The sequence below is a fragment of the Salvia hispanica genome, chromosome 3 (genome assembly GCF_023119035.1).
Source record: "Salvia hispanica cultivar TCC Black 2014 chromosome 3, UniMelb_Shisp_WGS_1.0, whole genome shotgun sequence".
Lineage (NCBI taxonomy): Eukaryota > Viridiplantae > Streptophyta > Magnoliopsida > Lamiales > Lamiaceae > Salvia > Salvia hispanica.
In genome coordinates this window covers 28,691,493-28,716,480 of record NC_062967.1, presented here as the reverse complement: position 1 = coordinate 28,716,480, position 24,988 = coordinate 28,691,493, and the positions used below count along the sequence as shown (strand labels likewise).

Here is a 24,988-nt window from a genome sequence, read left to right as displayed (position 1 = left end):
AAAAACTCTTCGTTGGAAAAATGAATTGGATAGGATTTGGCTAGCGACAGACAATACATATTCAATGTATATTAACAAATCTCCACATTAACTTAATTCTCCTTGCAGATGCATCATTACAATGCCAGACGAACAAACTTCTCATTAACTAATCGGTTAACTGGTACTAGTAGCTGTTCTGAGAAACTAAATTTATTAAAGAGTCAGTTAATCAACTAATTAATCGATCATCATTAGTCGCTAAAGCTAGTTAACTGAAATAAAACTAGCTAGTTGCACTATAAAGTTCATACCCCAACTAACCTTATTTAATTTGGATGTAAATAGGTTCCAATTGCCACCTATTTCGCCCTGTGTTTGTAGGGTGAATGTTTGATTTTGTTCTATCGCCTAATTATGAAAATCTCGCACTTTTAGTAGGCTTGGTTATTCGGTCAGTTCAGCTACAATCGAGTAGAACCAACTAGTTAACCGATATTAATGTCTAACTTTAATTGGTAACTGAAATTAAACTAACTAAATAATCATTAATTAAATAATCGATTGGTAAATAACCAATTGTGTAAGTTGATTTGCCAAAAAATAATCGAAATAAAGCTTACCAGTTGTGCTACTGGTGTATTATCCCAGCCGACTTTATACGATTCAATTATTGCTAAACTAACCCAATCCTCACTAGCTAATTACCAAAATAAAATAATTAAAAGAAAATTAAACATTAATTGTATCGAGAAAAGTTAGAATCATCACCTCCTTTGTAGCTGACTTTCTAGGGAGGAGCGCACATGCAATGAGAGACAATTTAGGTACTTCACCCGTTTCCTAAAAATTCGTCCCGGTTTGACCAAATACGAATTTTAAGAAATATAATAGAAAGTGAGTTGAAAAAGTTAGTGGATTATGAGTCATACTTTTATATATTAGTTTTATAATAAAATATGAGTAGCAATGAGTTAGTGGAATATGAGGTCCACTACCAAAAATGGTAAAAGTGAAATGGGACAAATTTTGGGGGATGGACAGAAATGAAAAAATGGGACAAATTTTTGTGGACGGAGTTAGTAGTATTTAAAATTTTGAAAATGATATGAATGCTATCTGAATTGAGTTGAGCTGTAAACAATTTTAAGATCATAGTAATATCAAATACAACTCAGAATATTCTTAGACATCATTATAGATTTTGTTGCTAGTGTAGTACTCCGGAGTACTTTTTTACTTGCCGTAACATGTAATGTGTATGTACCAATACCAAAAATTTTAGTAATATATCACATTTTAGTAGTATATACTAATACCAAAACTAACACACAAATTTACAATAGAGACTAAACTTCCAACTAGCCATCTCTCTCAATCTCTATAGAGTTATTGAACAATAATAGATGAAGCTCTCTTACATTTTCTGCTAGCATAAATCTTGGCATACACTGATTTAGTTCTCATAGACAGCAGCACATCAAGGCCGAACCCCACGACACACACGGCCGCCATAACCACAAACACGAGCCGGTAGCAATGGGCGCCTATGCACGTGTTGCCGCCCCCGGCCGTGCTCGTCGCCTGGGCATCGTAGAGGATACCTGCGAGCAGGCCGGAGAAGAGGAACGAGCCCAGCGGGAGGTTGAGGATGAGGATGTTGTAGATGAGGCCGAAGTACTTGAGGCCGAATAGCTCCGACGCAGTCGGGACCGTGACAGCGAGGCGCACGCCGTAGCAGATCCCAACCACGACCGAGCCCACGTAGAGTGACCCCGGCATGGCCATGGCCAGCACAACGTAGCCAACTGCCATTAGAATCTGTGAAGCCGCATTCCAAACTGGCCTGGGTGTTCCAGCCCTCCTGCGGAGGTAATATTTTCATCAGTTTTGATTCCTCACACTATAATGTATAAACAAAGCTTGTTCGCGATATAATGTCTCATCGTTCTCATTTTGCCATCCGCCAAAACAAAACAGCCACGTTCTATTATAAAACTAATAGTACTATGGAACTTACATTCCACTAACTTTAATTCAAATATTGTTTGAACCCGAACCCGGTCATTTAAGATAAATTACCCCACTTTATGACTATTCGATGACTTGATGAGTCTTATACGGGAAAGAGATAGAATAGTAAGAGAGCTTTCCCCCCCTTTAATATATTGGACCACAAGTCCACAATACATATAAAAATCAAGGTCGAAGAGAAAAGGAAGATCAAGGTGGATGGTATTACTTGCATTTTTTAAATGACATAATTGTTATAGTTTGATCCGTCCACCAAAATTAGTTTCTAAGTATTTATTTACTATATGTTTCTATTTAAGAGCATCCGCAATGGTGCTTAGGCCAGCAATAGGCTAGCCATTCTCTCCCCTGCCACGTCAGCAACACTAAAAAATCCACCTGCCACATCAGATTTAGGCCAGCCATAGGCCAGCCGTAATAAAAATAATTCAAAATATACTACATTTACGGAATTAAAATCACAATTAAATTACCGAATTAAATTTACGAGACATATACGGGAAAATTCATTAATTTTATTTTTAAAAAAAAGTACATTAACTAAAAATAAAAAAAATTGCATAATAAAAAAAAATCTGGGCTTCCACACACGAGCCACCGCCCCACTCTACTCCTCACTAATTTATTAAAAAAATACATAAAAAAATGTTAGTATGCCTCGAATCCGTTATAGTTTGCCGCTAGCCGAACGTTGTCCATCGCTAGATGTTGCTCTTGCACAGAAATTTAGAGATAGAGAAAATCGCGTTTATATAGTTTTTCAAAAATAAAAAAAAGAATAAAAAAAAGAATTAAAAAAATTTTAAAAAATAGCGCTGGCCGATCGGGCCGCCACAATGGCGGCTAGCCGATCGGCCAGCGACGAGCGATCGGCCAGCCCACGCCGATCCGCTCGCCGATTTCGTCCTCGCCGATTGCAATGGTTCGGCTAGCCGATCAGCTAGCGCGACGAATTGGCTAGCCGGTCGCTAGCCGACCATTGCGGATGCTCTAATGTGATGGATTGCATTTTCACTGACAAAATTTCAAACACTTTTTTCTGGACAGAGGTACTATCATTTATTTCAAGATTTAATAAATAAGCAAGTTCTCCCCCAAAAATGAAAAAATAAACTTAATAATGAAGCATAGAATTTATTCCTTCACGCGTTGAAAACACAAAAGATGGAGGAAAAAGCCACAAATATTATTTTACTATGTCACATTATAAAGTGATTCAACCTTTTCATTTAATTTAAGATAATTGGTGAATAATAGATATTGCGCATATATACGGTCCAATATCGAGTAGATCGTATCAAAATATCAACGTCACGATCCTAAATCTAGTGATCTAGTCCAAGGTTATTTATAGTGCATATATTATTTTAATATTTTCACGCGTTAAAATAAATATAAGAGGGAAAAGAAAGCTGACGTAATATAACAGAATTACTAAAACTTACTTGATGAAGTATTCGGAAACCGACCCGGATAGGATCCGACCGAAAAATCCCCATATGCTTGTGAGGGAAACGAATATGGATACATCCGAATACCCGAGAGCCCGACCCATTTGCCCGAGATTATTTAAAACCGAGAGACCCGTTCCAACTCCGCACAAAAACGACCCGAATAAGATCCAGAAATCCGCGGTTTTCATCGCCTCGCTAATCGTGTGCTCTTCCCCCACCACCGGCCTCCTCTTCTCCGCCGCCGTAACCGATTCTGCCTCCTTCTCCACCTCCGGCGCCGCCTCGAGCAGAGGCTCCGTCGCGATCCGCTCCACGTCGGCGGATTCGCGACGAGAAGAGGCGAAATTCTTCGTGAGGAGGTAAATCGGGATGAGGAGAGGCGACGCGAGGAGGATCAGGAGAATCGCGGCAAAGAATTGCGAGAACAGGCGTCCGTGAGCGCCGGTGACGTCGAATGCGAGGAGGTAGATCGCGATTACGACGGCGATTGCGTTGATTACGCCGAAGAATTTCGTTTCCTCCTCTTCCTCGGTTGCCGTCTTCGACGGCGGGATCTCGCGGAGGAAGAGCATGGCGGAGAGGCAGACGACGAGGGGAACGACGGTGAGCATCATCAGAAACTTCGCCGGATCGTCGGCGAAGAGCGCGGAGCAGACGTCGGTGAAGATGGCGGTGCTCAGACCGACGTAGCCTTTTAAGATCCCCGAAACAGGGCCGCGATTCTTCCGGAAATTGCGAATGCATGTCACCAAAATCGCGGTGTTCATCCACGTCGTGCTGTTTCCCCCCATACAGAGGAAGACACACATCTGCATCGGAATCAATTCGCGGTCAAAAATTGGGGATTTCGCTCGAATCGTTGAAATTAGGGTTTAATACGCGTAATGAGTGAGGAATTACCGCCCAATAAGGAAGAGGCTGGATTCGGCCGCTGACGACGAGCCATTGAACGCCGTAGCCGACGAAGCCTTCGACGGAGCCGATGAGGAGGATGACGGCGGTGGGGAGGCGGTCGGAGGCGAGGCCGGCGAAGATGCCGAAGGCTTTGCCGACGTCTTTGGCGACGGAGAGGCCGTTGAGCTGGAGCTGAGTGAGTCCCATGAGTGTTTTGAGGGCGTCGGAGTAGTTGGAGAAGGTGTAATTGTTGCCGGAAATGGCTTGCACCCACACGGCGGTGACGAAGCCGAGCCATTTTCCGGCGGGGGACGCCGGCGAGAGCTTTACACCCATGGCGAAATGCGTGAAATTTTTTTTTTGGAAATGAAGAGAAAAAAAAAAAGAGAGCTTGAATTTGAATGTGGTGTGAGATAAGCCTTTATTTAAAGGGATTTTTCAGTTTTCGACTTTTTCTATTTTTTTATTTATAAATACAAATTGGAGTTGTACTAATCCCGTACGTGGTGGGTCAGGATACGCGTATATATAAATAATTTATTTATTTATTTATTTCATTTTTATATTTATATTTTATATTTATATTTATTTCAACAATAATAAATTACTAATATAAATTAGTTATGATTAAAAATTAAATTATTTATGAGAATAATAAAAAACAATATAGTATTATAAACTAAACGTCGATAATACAAAATTAAAATTTACGTAATTATAAAAATGGAGGATCGTGTATAATGTATATTACTGGATTTTGAAAATATTACCAAAATTTCTGTATCAATCAAGTTAATAATAAGAGCATCCGCAGCGGTGCTCGTCCGTGCGTCCGTCCGTGCGTGCCGCTGGACAGAGCTCGTTCGTCCGTGCCAGCGGCACGGCGCTGCTCTTAGCTAAAAGCACGTCCGTGCCGCTGAGCAGCCATACGTGGCGTCTTCTTATTGGCCAACGGCATTAACGTTGGAAAATTCGATTTTTATTTTTTATTTTTTAAAAAATTCATAAATAATTCAAAATAATACCAAAAAATAAAAAAAAATATTTTTGGATTCCCAAAAAAATAGAGCCGTTTATAGACGTTTCTTTTTTATTTTTGTGAATTTTTTTAATCCCAAAATCATCTATAAATACACACATTAATCATCCATTTTTAACATCAAATTATCTCTCATTCATACTTTTTCATACTTTTTAATTTTATGGATTTTAATTACGTAATTTTTAATTTTTAGGATTTTAGTTATGTATTTTTTAATTTTTAGGATTTGAATTATGTAATTTTTAATTATTTTATAATTTGTAATAGTACTCCGGATATTTTTAATGTTTTTATATAAATTGAATAATAGAATGGTGGGACCCTTGAACTTGTCCTTAGCTAAGAGCACGGATGTGGGTGTTGTGCTCTTAGCTAAGGACAAGCAGTAAAAGTATGTCCGGGCCCACTTCCGTGCTCTTAGCTAAAAGCACGGATGGGGATGCTCTAAGGTTCTTTTCATAATTACTAATTAAGAGTAATTACCAAAACTACTTTTAGTCAATTCAGAGATAAAAAGGGATAGTAAAAAAAAGGAAGATTAAAAATAAGAAAACCAAGAAAATTCGATTATTATGATAAAATAAAACGATAATCTGAAGTCTGAACAACATTTTAATTTTTCAGTGTAAGAGCATCTCCAATGCCGGCTAGCCGATCCGCGTAGCGGCGACTGTATGACGACTACTTTTCAGAGAACCCGCGGTTTCCCGCAAACATGTTCGGCGGCATTTTAGAATGCGCGGGGAGTTGTTTATGCGTATCGTTGACGCTTTGGAGCGTCGATATCTGTGTTTCCGCTTCGGGCACGATGCGGTTGGCGGAGACCCAGAAGCCCACACCCCATTCAAAAGTGCATGGCGACGCAATCGGGCGGTTGGCTGCGGAGGCGCGGCCAGGACATGTGGGATGAAAGTACACTCCCACATCGGATGGAAGTCGACAGCCACAGGAATGTGAAGTATTTCTGTGAGGGCGTGATCAACATATTCGGAGAGCAGTACCTTCGAAGCCCTACTCCCGAAGATTATCGGAATTTGATGCTGGATGCCCGGGGAGAAGCATGGGTTCCCAGGGATGTTAGGCGGCATAGATTGTATGCATTGGGAGTGGAAGAGGCGTAAATGCTGAAAGGGGGCCTACACATTCGGCTACAAGATCAGATTTTTTTCTTTATTATGTATTTTTTTTTATCTATGTACCTTTTTTAATGCAATTAATGAATTTTCCCGTATATGTCTCGTAAATTTAATTCCGTAATTTAATCGTAATTTTAATTCAGTAAATGTAGTATTTTTTGAATAATTTTTTTGCGGCTTGCCTAAATCTGATGTGGCAGGTGGATTTTTAGTGCTATTAACGTGGCAGGGAAAGAGAGTGGTTGGCCTAAGTATTTGATTTTTTTCGATATTCACGGTGAGATTTTTAATGTGGCTCTAATTAATACTACTCTATATTATGGGGGGAAATGGTGAAATAATTTATTTCTAGATGTATATTTATAGCCTTTTGTTTTAGTTCTAGGATGGAATTTATATTTCGAAGCATACATTATTTTCCTAGACGTTATATAGCTTTATAGTATTTCCCAAAAATTGTGTAGACATTTTGAAGTGGAAACGATTAAATAAATCAATCAATTTTTATTTAAGGGTGTGTTTGGTTCAGTTTATGAGCTTTTATTAAATATCCACATAAACCTTTTTGCAGTGATTACAAATAAGTAATACGACTTTATCCTTCATTTGGTAGAATTTGGTTGACTTTCTTTTCTCACTTAATCCTTCGTTTGGTAGAAATAGACATTGCGCAGACAAAATAGAAAAAATATTGCGAAGACTTTTATGTCCCTAATTTTTTAAGGAAATTACTCATACACCCTCGTCGTCCCTGCTACATTTGCAGAGTGGCGCGGATTCCTCTCCACTTTCGCGCCATCTTCTCCACCTTACCACCATGTAAGCACCTTCTCCTTGCATTCCTTCCACCACAAATCCACTTTGAAGAGTATCGTCCAAGTGAAGCTACTTCGATCTTCACCTTCCAAAGACGTGGCGACCCCTTTAAAGTTCTTCACGATCAGCTTGTGCAAATCCTCACCGGACCAAATGGGGAAAATGCAGACATTCATGACTAAGCAGACACCAGCGCCAACTGCGATCAACACCAGTCTCGAAACAGTAGTCTGAAGAAACTCCGATGAATCAGAAACCAGCACGATGCAGAACGCCAACATGAACACCCTGAATCCATATTCATACTGCTTCACGGCCAGGTGCAGCTTCAGATAACTAGACAAACATAATCAGCTTAAATTTGCTCAAATTTGGCAGATGTCTGGTGCAAAAATACAAACCCCCAATCTTCACATTACTCTAATCAATTACCAAAGAAAACAAAAACAAAGAAACCCAAATCCAAACAAAAGCCAAGTGATCAAAATTGAGAATTTCACTTGAACTCAATGACAACTACAACAATCGAACACAAACAAACCTAAATCAAAACAAAATCACAACACCCAACACAAGTGATAAAAAATTGTTGAGTTTTATCTATGATGAACTCGAAAACAACTACTACTCCGTACAACAGTGAGAATGGCTACTCTATCAATCACCATAGAAATAGAAGACAAAGAAACCTAAATCCAAAACAAAATCACAACACCAATCCCAACTGATCAAACTGAGTTGTACCCTTTTTCCCAACAAAGATGACTGTACTTTTTTTTTCTCTAAATACGAAGATGACTGACTACTTAATTCTCTCTCCTACTTTATTCATCTCTATTAACACACAAAACATAAAATCTGGTGATCAAATTAACATATCAATTAGGAAATAGATTCAACACAAATGAAAACAAAATGAAGAAACCTGAAATAATCGACACTACACCACTGTGTGAAACCCAAAAATTGAAAATTGAAGGTTTCATACAAGCTTCAGTGTGGCGGCTTACCTTACCTGTGGAGGTCAGAAACCTGAATCTCACCGCGACTGAGCGTATTGTGAATGTTAGGTATTGTGCTGTTTAGACGAGGATTGCAAATAGAAGGGCAATTTGGGCATAAATCTGGAGAACACGAATCGGCGAATTGGAGAATATGTTATACCACAACCTTACCCCGATAGTGATATGCCGGATTCGCCGATTTTATTACGCAATTCACTGAGATCCGAAACTGTTGTACCGGGTTCGCTGATAAAATCGGTTGCTACCAAATGCTGGAGAAGGTGAGATATTGACCACTCTTTGGGCCTTTTTTGGAGTAATATGAGTTTATACGAGCTACCAAACGAACCCTAAGTATAGAATTTTTGTTTTGTCTTCTTCAATATATATATTTATTGTATCATCACTCTTATTGTTTTATACGGAGTATTACAATTGAGTCGTATGAAATCTGAACCAAACAAACGAAATAATTTAATTAAGGTCGTAAAGTGCATAAAAATATCTGCAGACTTTGAAATATAACACAACAAAATTAATGGCACTGAATTTTCTTCATTCGCTCTCACTTTTATTTATTGTCAAAATGCAACTAGCAAATAATAATGGCGGACCCATTTAGGAGAAAAATACAAAAACATTAAATAAATTTCCTTTAGCCGTTGATCGAGTGTATATAATTTATGAATTCTGTCGTAAATAATTACATTTTTATGGGTGTAGGTGTAGATAACAATAATGCATTAGTATATAAAACGATCTTTTGTTATAAATAGATGAAATATTATAAGGAAATTTTTTGTTACTATCGAACCGTATAGACGTATAGTAATTAGAATAACACACCAAAGTGTGAAATTATTACATTCATAATTAATTTAATTGCACTAGAATTTTATGAAAATTTTAATGCCTATGAGATTTGAACCTATAAAAAATTGGATTATCCACAAAGAGAATCTACCATAAGTTTTTCGTGATCTAATAATTGAATATATGTCTACAACGCAAAAGTATGTGTTCTCATCTGAATCTCTCCCTGTATGGAGGCATATATGAATTAAGAAAAATGTTTTGGAGACATAATGTATAAGACATAATGAGATTAAAGTAGTAATTTTATTTTATATTTAATTTTAAATTAAATTTAATATTTGTATATGTACTTTGTTGGCCTTGCGTTTATATATGGAAGTAGTATTAGTTAAGATCTTGATAAGGTTAATTTGATTATTTGTAAAATATAGAGTTCTTAACTAAATTTACTGTATCAAGAAAAATTAAATTATATTTCAAAATATAAATAACTTTAAATTATTAGTTTTTTACATCATTGTTAATGCTATTATTGACCATAATTAATATTTACTTTTCTTTATTAAATATTGAAATTTTACTATATCATGTAGCAACAAATTTGGAGTATGCAATTTTGATTTTAAAATTATTTGAGATGCAGTTTTGATTTTCATACTAATTGAGTACGTAATTTTGATTTTAAAAATTTTAAAATTTTAATATTAATTTTTTACATTTCATTTTTACTATTATTTCTGGAATTACAACTCAACAAAAAAAAAATCACATGTTGTTAACTAATACTCCTATATTTAAAATCTTCTCATTTTCTTATATTATAATTACTAACTACAAAAGGATATAATTAATGGAGCTTACAATTCTTAATTTTCTTAATTCTTAATATAATTAGTTGATGTACGATATATTAAATAATCTAAAATGAGAAAAGTTGATTCATCCAATTATTTTCGTATTAAAAAATATAATAATTTTTTATTTTTCAAACATTATAAAGTTAATTTTCTAAGCATAATTTTATAGAGTCGAAGTCTAACTAGTACTTGTCAATCAAAATATAAAAAGAATATTACATGTGATAAAAGTTAAGAAAATTAATACAAAAATACAAAAGATAACGCAAATAAATGATTCATCATAATAACTACTACTATTATTTAATCATACAATTCAAATTTGAATAAGAAATTTAACAAAAAAAAAAATTAATCGGCTATGAAAGTATAATATAAAAATAGAAAATAACTCATAATTAAATTATCAACTAATTAGATAAAAATTTATTTGAAAAAATAATAATATATGAAATTATCAAATTATTTTATTATTAAATAATAATTTAGTATGCATTATAGTAACTAATTTATAATCTGAATTCATGATTTTAAAATAAATATTATAGTATAAAATTAATATGAAAAAATTGATATGTAAACATGTAAAAAGTTTCGAGCATGATTGTAGCTTATCTCTAATCAAATCAATAAATATGCATTTAGATAAAGATATTTAATTTGATTTAATATTCCTTAATTAGATTTGTATCCATTTAATATGATATTGGGTAAAGTAGTCATTATAAAATTTATATCTATGTCAAAATGCCATAAGGGTATTATGTCTTGGAGACATTATGTCTCTAAATCACTACTCATGAATTAAATAGTGTTTATGCATTTTGCGATTTTGGTTTTGCGGTTCACATTTAATTTTGAGGATAATAGCCATTTAAATTACAAAGTTAAATCTAATTTTGGTTTGTCTCATGAATATTGAAATTTATAAATTTTCAACTCAATTACTTGTATGTTAAAAACAACAATATTTTAATAAAATAAGAAGAGAGATGAGAAAATTAAAAAAAGAAAAGAAAAGAAAAAATATAGTAGTACTTATTTTGATGAAACACATCGGTTTAATATCGTTAAAAGATGACATTTTGTGCATGGATGAGACAAATGAGAAAAATTGAAACTTCGTGATTTAATATTTCAATTTCAAAGTTCATAGGCCAAATTTTATGATTTGAATGACTATTAACCCTTAATTTTAATACGGCCACTGCAGAAAAAAGTTGGGGTTTGGGGAGCATCAAACTGCTCGCTAAACTCAAACGTCAGTGTTCGTTACTTTGCGATCAATGTTAGAGTATTATTATCACGTCGTAACATGTACCGCAAGATATGTATTTGTATTTTGTATGAACACAATTTTGGATCATAGCACGCGGTAGGGAAAACAAAGAGTGCACAATTTAACAAAACCCCAGGAATAAGTAATTGATATTCATCACCTAGTAAAATTTTGCTTCATTTGAAGGCTATTGAGATAGAACATGATTAAATCATACGTGGAGACATGCAAGCGTGATAATATATATCTATGTACATAATTTGCACGCAATTGAATTGAAGTTGTGATACTATGATGCAATGAACCATGCAAATAAGATAATTGTTGTAACAGAAGTTACAATCACTACTATATTTTACGCAATTTATAATTTATGTGTGTTAGTATATATGATGGAGTATATGGCAATGATGATGATGTGATCATCTAGTTACGATTTAGGTACTCTCTTTAATTAAATAGATTTTATTTATTTGTCTTAATATCGAATTCTACTGAATAATTTTTTCCTCGAATTTTATAAAAGAACACCAAAAATAAAACATACTTGTGTGGTTCAAATTGGATCCATTGATAAAATGTTTCCCCTTTAATCAATACTACACAGACTATGGTTCAAATCACCTATTCTACAATTATGAGTGAACTACGTGTGTGTGAGTCACTTTAGGATGAAATAATGGAGCATGTATACATCCTTGAGATCAAATGTTTTAGATTTGAACTGATTAAACTGAACTGATATATTTATGTGTCAGTGTTTATAAACTTAAATTAATAAAGATAGTTATTGTTTCAATTTTTCGTTTAAAGATGAATTTAATAAGCTTTTATCGATTCTATAATTGACAGTGAGATCGATCGATCCCCGACTCGATATGGTTTCGTCATTAGACAATTGTCTTTTTTCAAAGAAATAAAAGAATCATTTCGGATTTTCAAAGAAATAAAAGAATTATTTCGGACAAGATAACATGATTATGAATTTGTGAGGGAGATAAGGCACTAGTCTTATCTACTATACTACTGTATACTCTCTCCGTCTCATTTTAGTAGACCCAGTTATTTTGTGCACTCGTTTTGTAAAACTGATAATAAATAGTTAAAGTGAAAAAATGGGTAAGAGAGAATAATGTAGTGAAGACTTTTTACTACATTATTCTCTCTCTTATTTTATTTTACCATTTTTTCACTTTAACTCGACACGTGTTTTAAAAAATGTAGGTTACTTAAAACTAATTTTATACTATAATTTTATACCAGTGTGGAATGAATTAGTGAAATACGATATTAATTTATTATTTACAGAAAAAATAAACAGAAACTTTTACTCACAAATGCATCCAAATAGAAAAATGAGATTTGTAATCGCAGACGGATGGAGCGGTATATTTCAATGATATTTGATTGCGACAATCAGAATTGGTGATGAGATTTAAATGATTTGGAAAAAGAGAAAAAGATTTGTGATAAGAAAAAGACATGTACGGTTAAACTGAAATATAAATGGGCCCACTAAATTAATTTCGGACTTTTCAAATATGGGCCTGAACTGTTTGAATATTCGGTGTCGGCCCATTTAAAACCGATCCAATCTATGCTTAGAAATCTTTTTCCGATTATTTCTATCAATTGATCTGTCGATTCCATCAGTATTTATTTCTCTGACACCTGAAATTCATCGGTTTGTGTTAAACTAGTGAAATCTGCAGTACTTGTTGTGGAAAATACGGATGATTTGGGTGATTAATGGAAGGAGGAAGTATTGAGAGATGAGGCGGGATATCTCAGTGTTGATTCAGCCTAAAATTTTGCTGCTTTTTGCTGTGGCTTTGGTTCTCATCTTCCTCTTCCTTTCATTTTCGCCACAGGTATGATTATGAATGCATCTGTAGTTGTTGTTTTGTTTGGAACTTATTGCTTTATGATCGAGCTGGATCAGAAATTATCTGCCTTTTCGATCTAATTGCTTGATGATGTTGGTGGATTGATGTGTTTTTTGTTGAAGAAATTGTTGCTTTGTGTGTTTTTTGAGCTGAATTTGAATAAATGCGACTGAAGAATTGATTATAGTGTTGGACACGATGATTTCTCCACAAATGATTGGATAGATTGGGTGATTTATTATGCGGATTGAAAGAAAAGGAATCATAGATTCATAATGCTGGTAGTTCGAACTATATGAATGTAAGCAGTAGGTTTGGAAATTTGAGTGTTTGCTTTTCGTAGCCAGGACTCAATTAGTCAGTTATATACTAAGCCTCTCGAAAATTTAACGAGACGCCAGCAGCCGAAAGCTCCTGTTAAAAATTTGAAATGTGAGATTTGTACCGAGAAACACGAAATCTTAGGCATCAGTAACCATTTGTAGTAGCAAAGTAGTGTTACAATCATCAAATTCTTGTGTGGTAACTTAACTAGACTAAAACTCGTGCACTGAGAACGTGTATCCTGTTAATGTATTTCATGGTTTCTTTGCATCATCGGTCATTGTTTAAGCAGTATTGACTTTGTTTTCGAGGTCTGTATGATGGATGTTCTCTGAAAAAATGGATTTTGTATGAAACTTTGACTACTGTGCACCATCATGTTTCATATGTTTCTGTTATTTTGATGCTCTGGTGCGAACTTGATTGTTTCGTTAATTGGTAGAATGCTCTAGAGTACGTAAATACTAAATAGTCATCTCAACATTCGCAGCAGTCAACACGATTGGTAGAGTATCAGTTCTGTTTATCATCTTACTATCATTACCTGTCACCTAAAGTTTGAAATCAAGTAGAAGGTCAAGAGTTGTTGATATTATTTTCATGATTCTTCTTTATATCTCCAGGAGGTTGCAGGACCAGAGGAGGTATATGAAATCACTCATAGAGTATTTTTGGATGTTGATGTAGACAAGCAACGTGTAGGTATGGTCCCTCGTAAGATTTGGTATTTTTGTTTGCAAAGTGCAAACCATCCTTTTAATGCTCCTCTTGAATTTGCTGTACCATTTTCCCAAGTTGGGTTGTACCATGATGTGTCTAATATGCTGTTAGTTTGAGAGGGTTATTCGAAGTACTATTTATGCGATTTATGCATGTGCAAGTGTAAAAAACAATTGTGGTTAAGACCCATTTTCTGCGGCAGCCCCCTTTGAATATTAAAATGTTCATACATGAGAGTTAGCATTGCATCCTGCAAAATTTTGACGAAAAGGAAGAAACTTTATTCTGAATGTGTTATTGTTTCGCAAACACATAGTAGTAGTAATTTTATTTCCTTTATGCCTTCCATCTGGAGTTAATCCTTTTTCCCTTAAATACCTACAGGGCGGATAACTATTGGATTATATGGTCAAGTTGTGCCAAAGACTGTGGGTAATGCATCTGTCTTCTACTTGAACTTCTTTATGCAATTGATACTTTGTTTTTATGCTATAACTACCTTATACTTCCTCCGTCCCATAATAGATGTCACACTTTCCTTTTTTGTTTGTCCCACAAAAGATGTCACATTTCTTTTATTTGAAAAAGCTCTCTCTCACATTAATATAAATATATTATTTTTTCTTTTCACCTAACACACAAAACAACTTCTCCTAAAATTCCGTGTCATTTCTTAAATGTGTCATCTATTATGGGACGGAGGGAGTAGTTTTTGGGTAACATTAATATATAATTGCATCAATTTTTTCATTGCAGAGAATTTCAGGGCTTTGTGTACAGGTATCTTCAATACCTAAAACATAATTCAAGTTTTACGTGGTGTGTGTGTCATGTTCTGCCTTATTCACTGTCCTACTTTTTTCTGGAACCAGGGGAGATGGGTAAAGCCCCCAATGGGAAAGTTCTACACTACAAGGGAACTCCATTTCATCGTATTATACCCGGATTCATGATTCAAGGCGGAGACATTGTTTCTGGAGACGGGAAAGGAAACCAATCTATATACGGTGGTACCTTCCGTGATGAGAATTTCAAGCTGAAGCACTCGCATCCAGGTTTGTTATCTTGTAGCGTTCTGACTTCAGTTGACCTTCTCTTTTGGTTAGTTGTGGGGTTCTGCATAAACCTCGCCAACAAGAATATGCACACAGATACCTAAAATCTTAACATGATATATGCAGGCGTGGTGTCCATGGTGAATTCTGGGCCTGATTCCAATGGTTCACAGTTTTTCATTACAACGGTCAAGACATACTGGTAATATTTTGTCTTGTATTCCAGTTTTTGCAACCATGAATGGAGTTATGGACATCTAATCCATTTTTTATTAAAAAAGAAAAGAAAAGAAATCACCTAGATCAAGCTAAGGATCTGATTCATCTTACCACTTGAACTAATTTATGGTTGAGAAGTCAGTTTTTTGGAATTCAAATGCTCTTATATTCAAAACAAAATTTTCTGCTTGTATTTTTTTTGGCTAGGCTAAGGAAATGATTTCTCGACTATAAATCAGTTCGTGTAGAATTATACCTGCAGCATGGCCTCTCTCTCTGTCTCTGTCTCTCTCTCTCTCTCTCTCTCTCAGTATGAGTCTTGTAGGTGTATATTAGCATCAAAATTCCCTATGTAATTTGAATATTGTGCAGGTTGGATAATGAGCATGTTGTTTTTGGCAAAGTCATTGACGGCATGGATGCTGTATATGCCATCGAGGGAGGTGCGGGAACGTATAGTGGGAAGCCTAGAAAGAAGGTTATCATCGTAGATTCTGGGGAGATACCGAAGGGCAAGTGGGATGAAGATAATCGGGCTTCGACAACATGAAAATCAGTCAGTAGCAGCAATATTTCAGGTTAACTTATTAATTTCACTAATTATTTCTTTCTTTTGGGACTATGCTTTATTCTGTATCATGTTTGTTAAGTTATAACATTGAGCATATTTTGTTAAGCTATAGTATAATTTGGAAGAATTAAATGCGTTTCAGGGGTGTGCAGCAATTGAGATATGGAGTATTTGTTAGTATAATCTTATTTTGACATTTTTACTCAAATTCCATTATAAAATACTACTCCCTCATTCACATTAGTGTTGTGTCACTTCCTTTTCAGGCCATCCCTATTAAAGTTGGGTCATTTCATTTTTCGGCAAAATACAATACACTAAATCTCTTACGACTCTCCTACTTTATTCTCGTTCCATTTAACTTATTAAATTTTTATTTCTTAATCTTCGTTAAAAAAAAAATCCAAAACACTAATGGGACATAGGGAGTATAAAGTGACTCACATTTCAGTCGTTTATTTCACTCATAACACACCTAACATATTCATTCAAACCCTTGTCGAATGTAAATGGGACTGCTAACAGGGACAAAGGGAGTAGAGATTGAATCAATAGATATGTAGAATTCGAGAGAGAAATGTAGTGGGAGTCTAGTACAACAAATTTGAGTAGTTTTCATAATGAAACGCAACTTAGTTAGTAAGATATTTCATGTTGAATCACTCACTTAGTTGTGGCTTAGAGCCATTATAGTAGTAATAGGGTTAAATGAGGAACTATAATTGATCATCTTTAAAATGACGAGCAACATGCAATGCCAGGTGGCTCCCAGCTGATAGAAACATGCAAATGCATGATTACCACATATTTATTCACATATTTAGATGTGAGTCCACTACTTTGTGGTCTATTACTCAAACCACTTTTTGCTGTTTTCTTTTTGTCTCTCTTGCTTATAAGATTGCTAGTATAATTGTTGTCGGATCAACTCTACTACTCCAATTTCAACCCGTATCATGTGTGAGAATCTCAGCTTCGGATTTGGTGGCTGCCACTCCCAGTCGCAGACTGCCAGGAGGGGCCTAATTTTCCTTACAATCGGCTAGCAAAAACTTTCAGATCCAACTTTTTGAATAAGAGGGAATCATAATTTCACTCTAATAAAACTTAAAAAAAAAACTTTTCTTACCTTTGTTCATTAACTCACATTAAGCTACAAATATTTTCACCCATGGATTTCTCATAGTTATGTTCTGAATTTGTCCGTGTGTTGGATGATTTCATATAGGAGTATGTATTTATTTATAACACTCTGTTCACATCCTCAAACTTAGTCGGGCCAGTTTCGGTTCCACCTTTGGAGAAATTGAAACCTTCGATTTCCGTCCCCACATGAAAATCACTCATATTGGTGAGTAGGGAGTAAAAGATAGTGGGGCAACATTAGGGTGCAGTGTCAACTCATTAAGCACATCCACTGGTTTATATTTTATAGACATTGTTAGACTTTAGCTTTTGTTGATTATCAAACTATCCTCGATTCTTTCATCAAATCTTACAATATTGAATATTTATAGATTGCATCAATCAATAAATTTTGAAGTTTAGTTGCACCTCTCCACGCAAATAGTGGTAGATTCGTGTAACAAAACTTGTGCAACAGAGAACGAAGGTCGTCATGGTCAGAGGGCAGTGTGGCAGCCCTCGCTGACCATGGATGATGGACGAAATTGACAGTGAGCCACATATCCAAAGGGCTAGAGCGGATTTGCCGCATTATAAGATTGTCAATGTCTGCAAATATATTACTTAAATTTTTCGGCTTTTATTAGCTCTAAATTCAGACTCGATTCACATTACATTTACTAATTATTATACTATTAACACTATCTTTTTAAGATGAGGTATTTCCTCAAGAACAATACGTTCAATTAATTTATTAAAATTTATCTTTACTTCATTGGGCCTATTTTTTCATTAATACTACCTACTATAGTTAGCAATGCAACTAAAATATAGAAATTAGAATGAAAAAGTTCATTACATCTTTTATTGATCTAACTTGTGTCTCATAATTTGATTGTCAAAGAAAAATAAATGAGAGGAATAAAGTGTTAGCTGATATGATAAAGTAACGTTTTTGGACAAGCAATCTCTGTGCACATCTCATTCTTAGATTTCACTTCTTTGTGCATATGCCCATACTTCATTCTCCACAATTTCAGTAAATAATTAATCCATGTTCACCAATAATTAACTTAATCATCCTATTTAGGCATTACTCTTAGATTGAGATTAAATGTTAATTTTACACAATGATGTATATAAAATATCACATGGACATGTGATAAGGACTAAAGTATGCCAAGACATTATTGGCCTGGATCATATAAGATCTAATGAGATTGACAATACTACCTATTTAATGGTTGATTCATGTGGAGTTTTAGGGTCGACCGATTTCATTGTTGATCCGTAATGCTAGAATATTTCATTGATTCCAACTTTTGTTGCTGATTCCATGGAACGATATTCTTGTCTCAACGGGTTGCAGTTTTGTTATGCTAATCTTTCGCTATCTATTTTTTTTATGAAGATCATTGCACCACATCTTAACCGAACGAGAATAAAAATAGAGTCACAATATACAATTTATAATTATAATTATAATAATATAACCATTAATTAATAATTAGTAAGATAATTAAGATAATTTTTTAATAATAATAAAGTTTTCAATAATTGATAACTATATTGAATTATAAGAATAATAAATAAGTAACTATAACTATGATAGTAATGATATTTACCATTATATTATTTATAATTTTGATTATTTTATGTTATCCAGGAATAACTTATTAAGAAAATTTATTGTAATTGATAGAATTATGAATCTTGGTAGCAATATATTATTATATCAATTTAGCTCATTCTGTTATAATGTTAATCAATTAATTGAATTTAATTAATTAATAGTATAAATTTACAATTTTAATAATTTTTTTGATATTTTCAAACACAAAACAATATATAGAAACTATATTTTAAAGAATCATAATCTCTAATGATATCACTTTCTTGACAAAAAGCTTATTAAGTTTTAGGTAGCTCTTCCATATGAAATTCTAACTAGTGAAGCAGAAAAAATACTAATTGTTGAATCTCTTTTATTGGCACATGAATACATATGGCATAATGAACTTATCAACTGACAAGATTCAAATGTTTAGTCGAAGCCAATGAACTTTCGCTCAAGGGTACCGATGATTAATGTTTTGAATTACCTAAGATCAATAAATCATACTAATTTTTAGTGTGTTTGATCTCACGAATTCAATTTTTTGAACCAACCAATCAAAACGCTCTAACAATGTAGTATAATTGAAAAAACAATAATGATTTGTGACATAAAGCAGTTACATAATTAGGATATCAATGGATGCCAATGAGATATCAATCTAGATTGATAAAGCAACTTTTTCCAAAATATTTTTTAAAAATAAATTAAATATAGGATTTCAAGTTTATCCGCAATTAAGTTGGATGGGAATCAAAACAAGTGAAATAAAACAAAGTGTGTACATACCATTACAAAATCCAAATTAATTAAGAAAAGTCTTTATTAGCAAAATGCAATTAAATAATTCATTAAATATCGTAGCGAATCGGGGATGAATAGATGAGGTCCTTGTATGTAAATATGACAAAGTTGAGGGACCATTCCTTAATCCCGATTTATATATAAACTCATTTCCCTCAAAAATTCAACCATTCTCATTTTCTCCTCTCCGACCTTATCTCACAGAAAAGCTAAGTGGAAACCCCCAAATTTCCCCAACTACAATGGCGATGGCTTTCAAGATGGTAAACAACTCTCTCTCTCTCTCTCTCTCTAGATTGTGGATCAATTGATTGATTAATTGATTAGAAAATGGTGCGATGATGTGATTTTGCAGGCGACGATGGGGATGCGAGTGACGGATGAGTGCAAGAACTCGTTCATGGAGATGAAGTGGAAGAAAGTGTCGAGGTACATCGTGTTTAAGATCGACGAAGGCTCGAAGCGGCTGACGGTGGACAAGGTCGGCGCCGCCGGGGAGGGCTACGACGAGATGGCGGCCGCCTTGCCGAACGACGACTGCCGCTACGCCGTCTTCGATTTCGACTTCGTCTCCGTCGACAACTGCCGCAAGAGCAAGATCTTCTTCATCGCCTGGTAATTGCGATCCATTAATAGCTTGAGTTTTCATTTAATGAGGAATTGAATTACTGGAATTCTGCTGTCGTGCCTGCGGTGGAGCAGTCGGCAAGTTGTGTGCGCATTATCTTGGCTGTTTATTTACGATTTTACCCCTCCTGCAGTCATAGCATTGATCATGTTTTTCTATAAATGCTTATATTTTGCCTATAATGAAATTTATGCATCTTTTTAATTGAAATACTATCAGATTAATACTATAGGACTTATCTTTGTAGAGAAACTATAATTTTAAATATGTTTTTCTATATTATTTATTTTGCCTAAAAAGAAGTTTATGTATATGCTTCATCATTTTGCTTGTTAATGACTCTTAGTCCATCAAAAAATATTAAAATTGCATATAATTTACTAACCTAAGTTTCCCCTACTTATTATTTATAAAACATTTGGTGACTAAAAATATATATACACACCAACCGATAGTAGATAGCATCTCAATTTTAAATTCATATAGTTGGCAGAGTCAGGTTGGGTCGAATTAATCCTACTATCGATTATATAGTCGAGTTGGAGGCTTGAAAATTCTTTTAAATTCGACTTTAGGAGTTGTCTTACCTTCTATTTGAAAATTCTTTTAAATTCGACTTTCGGAGGTGTTGTCACCTTCTTCATTATATTTGATCTCACGAATTCTATTTCTTATATTTGTTATTGTTAAAATCTTTCTTAGAATTCTAACATAAATGGTGATTGAACTATTGCTTCATCCGTGGGATTCAAAGCAAACATATCCATTTCATCACAAAAATTTTACGCGTTATCGTTTAGTGCGTCAAGTGGCGAGTTAATTACACATTCTATTAAAGAAAATGTGTCATCTTGAGTGTGACGTTACACCAGATGGTTGATAGTATTAGACAATATTAATGGAATGTGTACATTTTTATTGTTTCTATTTTTCTCATGATGACACATTGAATATTAAATTGCAGGGCCCCAACAGCATCAAGAATAAGAGCAAAAATATTGTACGCAACATCCAAAGATGGATTGAGGAGAGCATTGGATGGAATTCACTACGAATTGCAAGCCACTGATCCAACTGAGATGGGATTCGATGTCATTAAGGAAAGAGTTAAATAGTTTTGTTTACCATTTTCATAATTATCTTAAATCAAATCATGTTTGAGAATTACTATAATACTAATAATCAAATCGCCTAGTTTGATTAAATAATCCCCACTCAGTTAAACCTATGCTTTCTTCTTGTTAGTGTGTCCCATCCATCACCCTTTTACAGCATGTGGTGCTAATTGTGTTAATCAGTAAATCACTTTTGTAATAATTTTTGGCAAACAATCTTTAATTTACCAATTATGCATAGTTTAACAGCTAAGCACCTTATTTTTTTCTTTCATTTTTGTTCCTTTCATTTTGTCCTCATTTGTTGTTTTGTACTATTTGCTTCATTATCTTTTAACTTTGATATCATATCATATATTACTAATTATTTGATGGATGGATAGATACCTAACCAATAATGATAAGATAAGATGAGATGAAGTTGCCACAAAAGGTAAATAATTGTGTGTGGGTAAAGTAATTTTTATTGTATTTTAGGCCCACTTTCCCCCTACTATTCTTATTTTGGGTAAACTTTATCCTTTTCTTGTTTTATTTTTTTTTTATTAAAATGTCAATAAACTTCTCATTTATCCCATGATCATGATGATGACTCATATCTCAAATTTAAGAAATTACTAGTACATCTTTTTAATGTAATTTTCAATTATAATTACTCTTTATATATTTGGAGGAGGGTGGAGGAGTATTTGACTTTTTAGTTGGCAATTTCCATTAATGGTCTTATTCAAATATAAAGTACATGTACTATAATTCATGATTAATCAAAAATATGTAATGCACTACTAGTATTTGGTGGGGCCAGTGTCAAAATAATTTAGATATTATTTTAGTTGTGGTGGATTTGAAAAGGACAATGTTCCTTCCCCATTTATTACCCATAGATATTGACATTGATTTTATCACATGGAGGTCTTGGATGCTGTAAATAGAGTGAACTACGTAAACGGTATCTGATCTTTTACTTTCGCATATAAATGGTATCTGATCTTTATTTTATATTGTTTTTGGTAACTATTAATCACATTTTTGATACCTGATGCAATTTTCACCCCAAAATACCCTCTAAACAAATTCATTTTTCCATTGGTGTCATAAAGGATATTTTGGGCATTGACAAAACTAGTACCAAAAGTGATATTATACTATTATCATAAAGGATATTTTGGGCATTTCTCATTCTCCTCACTCTTTATACTATTATCATTAATCAATATTAATATTATTATTTTGATGTTATAATTTATAATTAATTTATTTTTTTTAATATCATATAAATAAATTTAATCATAATTATAGTTATAATTATATTTAATTATTATAATAATATTATTATGATAATAGTAAAAACTAGTAGTAATTAATAAATAATTATTATTATTTTATATTAAATTAATAACTAATCCATATAGTCTTAATCAAAATTTAAAATTGTGAATTGTATTGATAATGATAAAGAGTTGAATACTTTTAGTTAGGTATTTCAACCATAAAATGAGTATAAATAATCTAATTAAAACACTAAATAATTAGGTGTTTTGTTACTGAATGAATGCAATTAGATGTGTGTATATAACACTAGAAAGAAAGAAGAAAAAGAAGAGAAAAGAAAAAAGAGGAAACATAAGCTAAGGAAAAAAAAAGAAAGAAGAAAGAAAGATAAAATACTACAAAGAAAGAAGAAAATGAAGAAAAAAGAAAGAATAATAAACTAAAGAAGAAAAAAAGAAATAAGAAAGGAAGAAAAAAAAATCACATATTTGGTTTTATTTAATTGAAATTTTCAAAAATATCCTCCATAACAAAAAAATCACATATTTGGTATCTAGGGTTATTTTTGTCATGGATACCAAAAACGATATAAAATAAAGATCATGTATCATTTATGTGCGAAAGTGAAAGGTTATGTACTTCACTCCTATAAATATAACCCTCCCTTTTATGACTTCCTTTCTAAGGAAATAGTTTAAACATCATTTCAATTTTTATGGTTTACAAATAATTGTTTTTACTAACTTATTTTGGACTTTTCCAATCAATGAAAAACGAATTATATTCTCCAACCTCTTCTTGATGAGCTAAATAGTATTTATTAAATTGTTTAATTGAGAAAGAGTATAATACTGCATTATTCCGAGTCAAATGTCCAACAATTAAAAAAGAGCAAACTCAACGGATCTAGATCTTAAATTATGTAAGAGTTGTAATGTTCTTGATCAGCTTTAAAGTCTAATATATTGTATTTTGGCATGAAAAAAATTAATTGATCTTCACCCTTTTCAAATCAATAGAAAAGAAAAAATAGCTGAAAAAGGAAGCCATGGGAAAACTTAACACTCTAATCCTAGTGATATTTTTGTCATCATTGTGGCTTCCGCCGCCGCAGACGGAATCAATGCATACCGGCGAAAAGAGGAAGGTCACGCGCCTCCGCTTCTACCTCCACGACTTCATCGGCGGGGACAGCCCCACCGTGTGGGCGGTGGCGCGTTGCAACCTAACCGACGTCCTCCCGTCCAAGTTCGGCAAGTTTCTCGTGCTCGACAACCTCGTGACCTCGGGCCCCGGCCTCGACTCCCCCGAGGTCGGGCGCCTACAGGGGACCGTGGGCCAGGCCGACCTTCACGAGAGGGCCCTCGTGATGGTCTTGAACCTCGTATTCACCAAGGGGGAGTACGAGGGGAGCACGCTCAGCATTCTGGGGCGGAACCCCCTGACCCATGAGGTCAGGGAGATCTCGATCGTGGGTGGCACTGCCGCGTTTAGGATGGCTACCGGTTATATTCTCACGAGGACTTATTTCATGGACCCCGCTGGTGTTTGTAATGTGTACGAGTACGATGCGGTTGTGTATCATACGGATCGTAATGTTTTGTTATCGCATTAGTTTTTTTTTTTTTTGGTTAACAATGTTGAGAACACTGTTGATTTACGGGAATTCAGGTTTGTAAATTCAATATTGTTGTACTCTTCAGCGTGACACATCGTGTTTCAAAATGAAATATAACTTAGGAATCATAATATTGTGCCTTGATAAGACGTTTTCTTTCTAATTAATATGTTAAGTATGTGGAGAACCACCACAATAAAATTTACATGTATTTTTTGGGGTAATTAGTTGATGTCTTGGCAAATGCATAAATACTTTTGCATGAGAATAGATGGCATATGGAGGAAAATCAAGCTTTACGAGACAATAGTAGTTTAATTCATAAAATTTTGGTAATCAGACAAAATTTGAAAACATAATATCAAATCACAAAATATATTTTTTCTGCCAATTATCTCACACAACATATAAAATAATATCTTTTGATAATAAACAAATGATATGTATTTTCAAATAAAGAATATTTATTTTACCAAAACCGAATTGTTTGAGTATCAAAAATTATCATAATTTAATGTATTAAATTGTTCGAAACTAATCAAAATTTAATACAAATTTAAATCATTATTATTCACTCTAGATTTTTGAGTTGGGCTACAAGGCCTTGTTTTAAAAACAAATTGGGCCATGCTAAGTTTCGATCAAAAAACGATGAATGGGCTAATTTGCTTTTATTTTGATGTGATTACAAAAATGCTTACATTTATCGAATCTCAACTTTTCTT

The 24,988-nt window shown here is 33.9% G+C and overlaps 4 protein-coding genes and 1 long non-coding RNA gene across 5 annotated transcripts; 3 read left to right on the top strand and 2 right to left on the bottom strand.

The window, feature by feature from the left end:
* Window positions 1–1,225: 1,225 nt before the first annotated feature.
* On the bottom strand, window positions 1,226–4,741 carry LOC125213158 (protein NUCLEAR FUSION DEFECTIVE 4-like). Its single transcript, XM_048113539.1, has 3 exons — window positions 4,368–4,741; window positions 3,459–4,276; window positions 1,226–1,843 (listed from the first exon to the last, which is right to left on the bottom strand). Exons 1-3 carry the CDS (start codon window positions 4,695–4,697, stop codon window positions 1,369–1,371), a joined length of 1,623 nt encoding a protein of 540 aa, XP_047969496.1. The 5' UTR covers window positions 4,698–4,741; the 3' UTR covers window positions 1,226–1,368.
* A 2,403-nt stretch (window positions 4,742–7,144) lies between these two features.
* Window positions 7,145–8,725, bottom strand: LOC125216841. Its single transcript, XR_007175465.1, has 2 exons — window positions 8,366–8,725; window positions 7,145–7,691 (listed from the first exon to the last, which is right to left on the bottom strand). It is a non-coding gene; the product is annotated as an uncharacterized LOC125216841 (long non-coding RNA).
* Window positions 8,726–12,932: 4,207 nt separating this feature from the next.
* Window positions 12,933–16,191, top strand: LOC125210920 (peptidyl-prolyl cis-trans isomerase CYP21-1-like). The gene is made up of 7 exons (XM_048110553.1): window positions 12,933–13,182; window positions 14,145–14,223; window positions 14,626–14,673; window positions 14,998–15,021; window positions 15,114–15,296; window positions 15,423–15,498; window positions 15,888–16,191. The coding sequence occupies exons 1-7, from the start codon at window positions 13,084–13,086 to the stop codon at window positions 16,063–16,065; spliced, it is 687 nt and encodes a 228-aa protein (XP_047966510.1). The 5' UTR covers window positions 12,933–13,083; the 3' UTR covers window positions 16,066–16,191.
* A 3,541-nt stretch (window positions 16,192–19,732) lies between these two features.
* LOC125216352 (actin-depolymerizing factor 5-like) lies at window positions 19,733–21,647 on the top strand. Its single transcript, XM_048118042.1, has 3 exons — window positions 19,733–19,893; window positions 19,986–20,245; window positions 21,223–21,647. The coding sequence occupies exons 1-3, from the start codon at window positions 19,873–19,875 to the stop codon at window positions 21,371–21,373; spliced, it is 432 nt and encodes a 143-aa protein (XP_047973999.1). The 5' UTR covers window positions 19,733–19,872; the 3' UTR covers window positions 21,374–21,647.
* Window positions 21,648–23,177: 1,530 nt separating this feature from the next.
* LOC125208879 (dirigent protein 1-like) lies at window positions 23,178–24,388 on the top strand. Its single transcript, XM_048108377.1, has one exon. The coding sequence runs from the start codon at window positions 23,694–23,696 to the stop codon at window positions 24,258–24,260; it is 567 nt and encodes a 188-aa protein (XP_047964334.1). The 5' UTR covers window positions 23,178–23,693; the 3' UTR covers window positions 24,261–24,388.
* The last annotated feature ends 600 nt before the right edge of the window (window positions 24,389–24,988 follow it).

What these genes read in the sequence shown, in the direction of transcription:
- LOC125208879 (XM_048108377.1), top strand. Translation starts at nt 23,694, where the DNA reads ATGGGAAAACTTAACACTCTAATCCTAGTGATATTTTTGTCATCATTG.
- LOC125213158 (XM_048113539.1), bottom strand. Translation starts at nt 4,697, where the DNA reads ATGGGTGTAAAGCTCTCGCCGGCGTCCCCCGCCGGAAAATGGCTCGGC. An exon ending in AGCCTCTTCCTTATTGGGCG is followed by an intron (nt 4,277 to 4,367) that starts GTAATTCCTCAC and finishes ATTCCGATGCAG; the next exon opens with ATGTGTGTCTTCCTCTGTAT. An exon ending in GTTTCCGAATACTTCATCAA is followed by an intron (nt 1,844 to 3,458) that starts GTAAGTTTTAGT and finishes TTACCTCCGCAG; the next exon opens with GAGGGCTGGAACACCCAGGC.
- LOC125210920 (XM_048110553.1), top strand. Translation starts at nt 13,084, where the DNA reads ATGAGGCGGGATATCTCAGTGTTGATTCAGCCTAAAATTTTGCTGCTT. An exon ending in TGTAGACAAGCAACGTGTAG is followed by an intron (nt 14,224 to 14,625) that starts GTATGGTCCCTC and finishes AAATACCTACAG; the next exon opens with GGCGGATAACTATTGGATTA. An exon ending in GCTGAAGCACTCGCATCCAG is followed by an intron (nt 15,297 to 15,422) that starts GTTTGTTATCTT and finishes TGATATATGCAG; the next exon opens with GCGTGGTGTCCATGGTGAAT.
- LOC125216352 (XM_048118042.1), top strand. Translation starts at nt 19,873, where the DNA reads ATGGCGATGGCTTTCAAGATG. An exon ending in TGGCGATGGCTTTCAAGATG is followed by an intron (nt 19,894 to 19,985) that starts GTAAACAACTCT and finishes GTGATTTTGCAG; the next exon opens with GCGACGATGGGGATGCGAGT. An exon ending in AAGATCTTCTTCATCGCCTG is followed by an intron (nt 20,246 to 21,222) that starts GTAATTGCGATC and finishes ATTAAATTGCAG; the next exon opens with GGCCCCAACAGCATCAAGAA.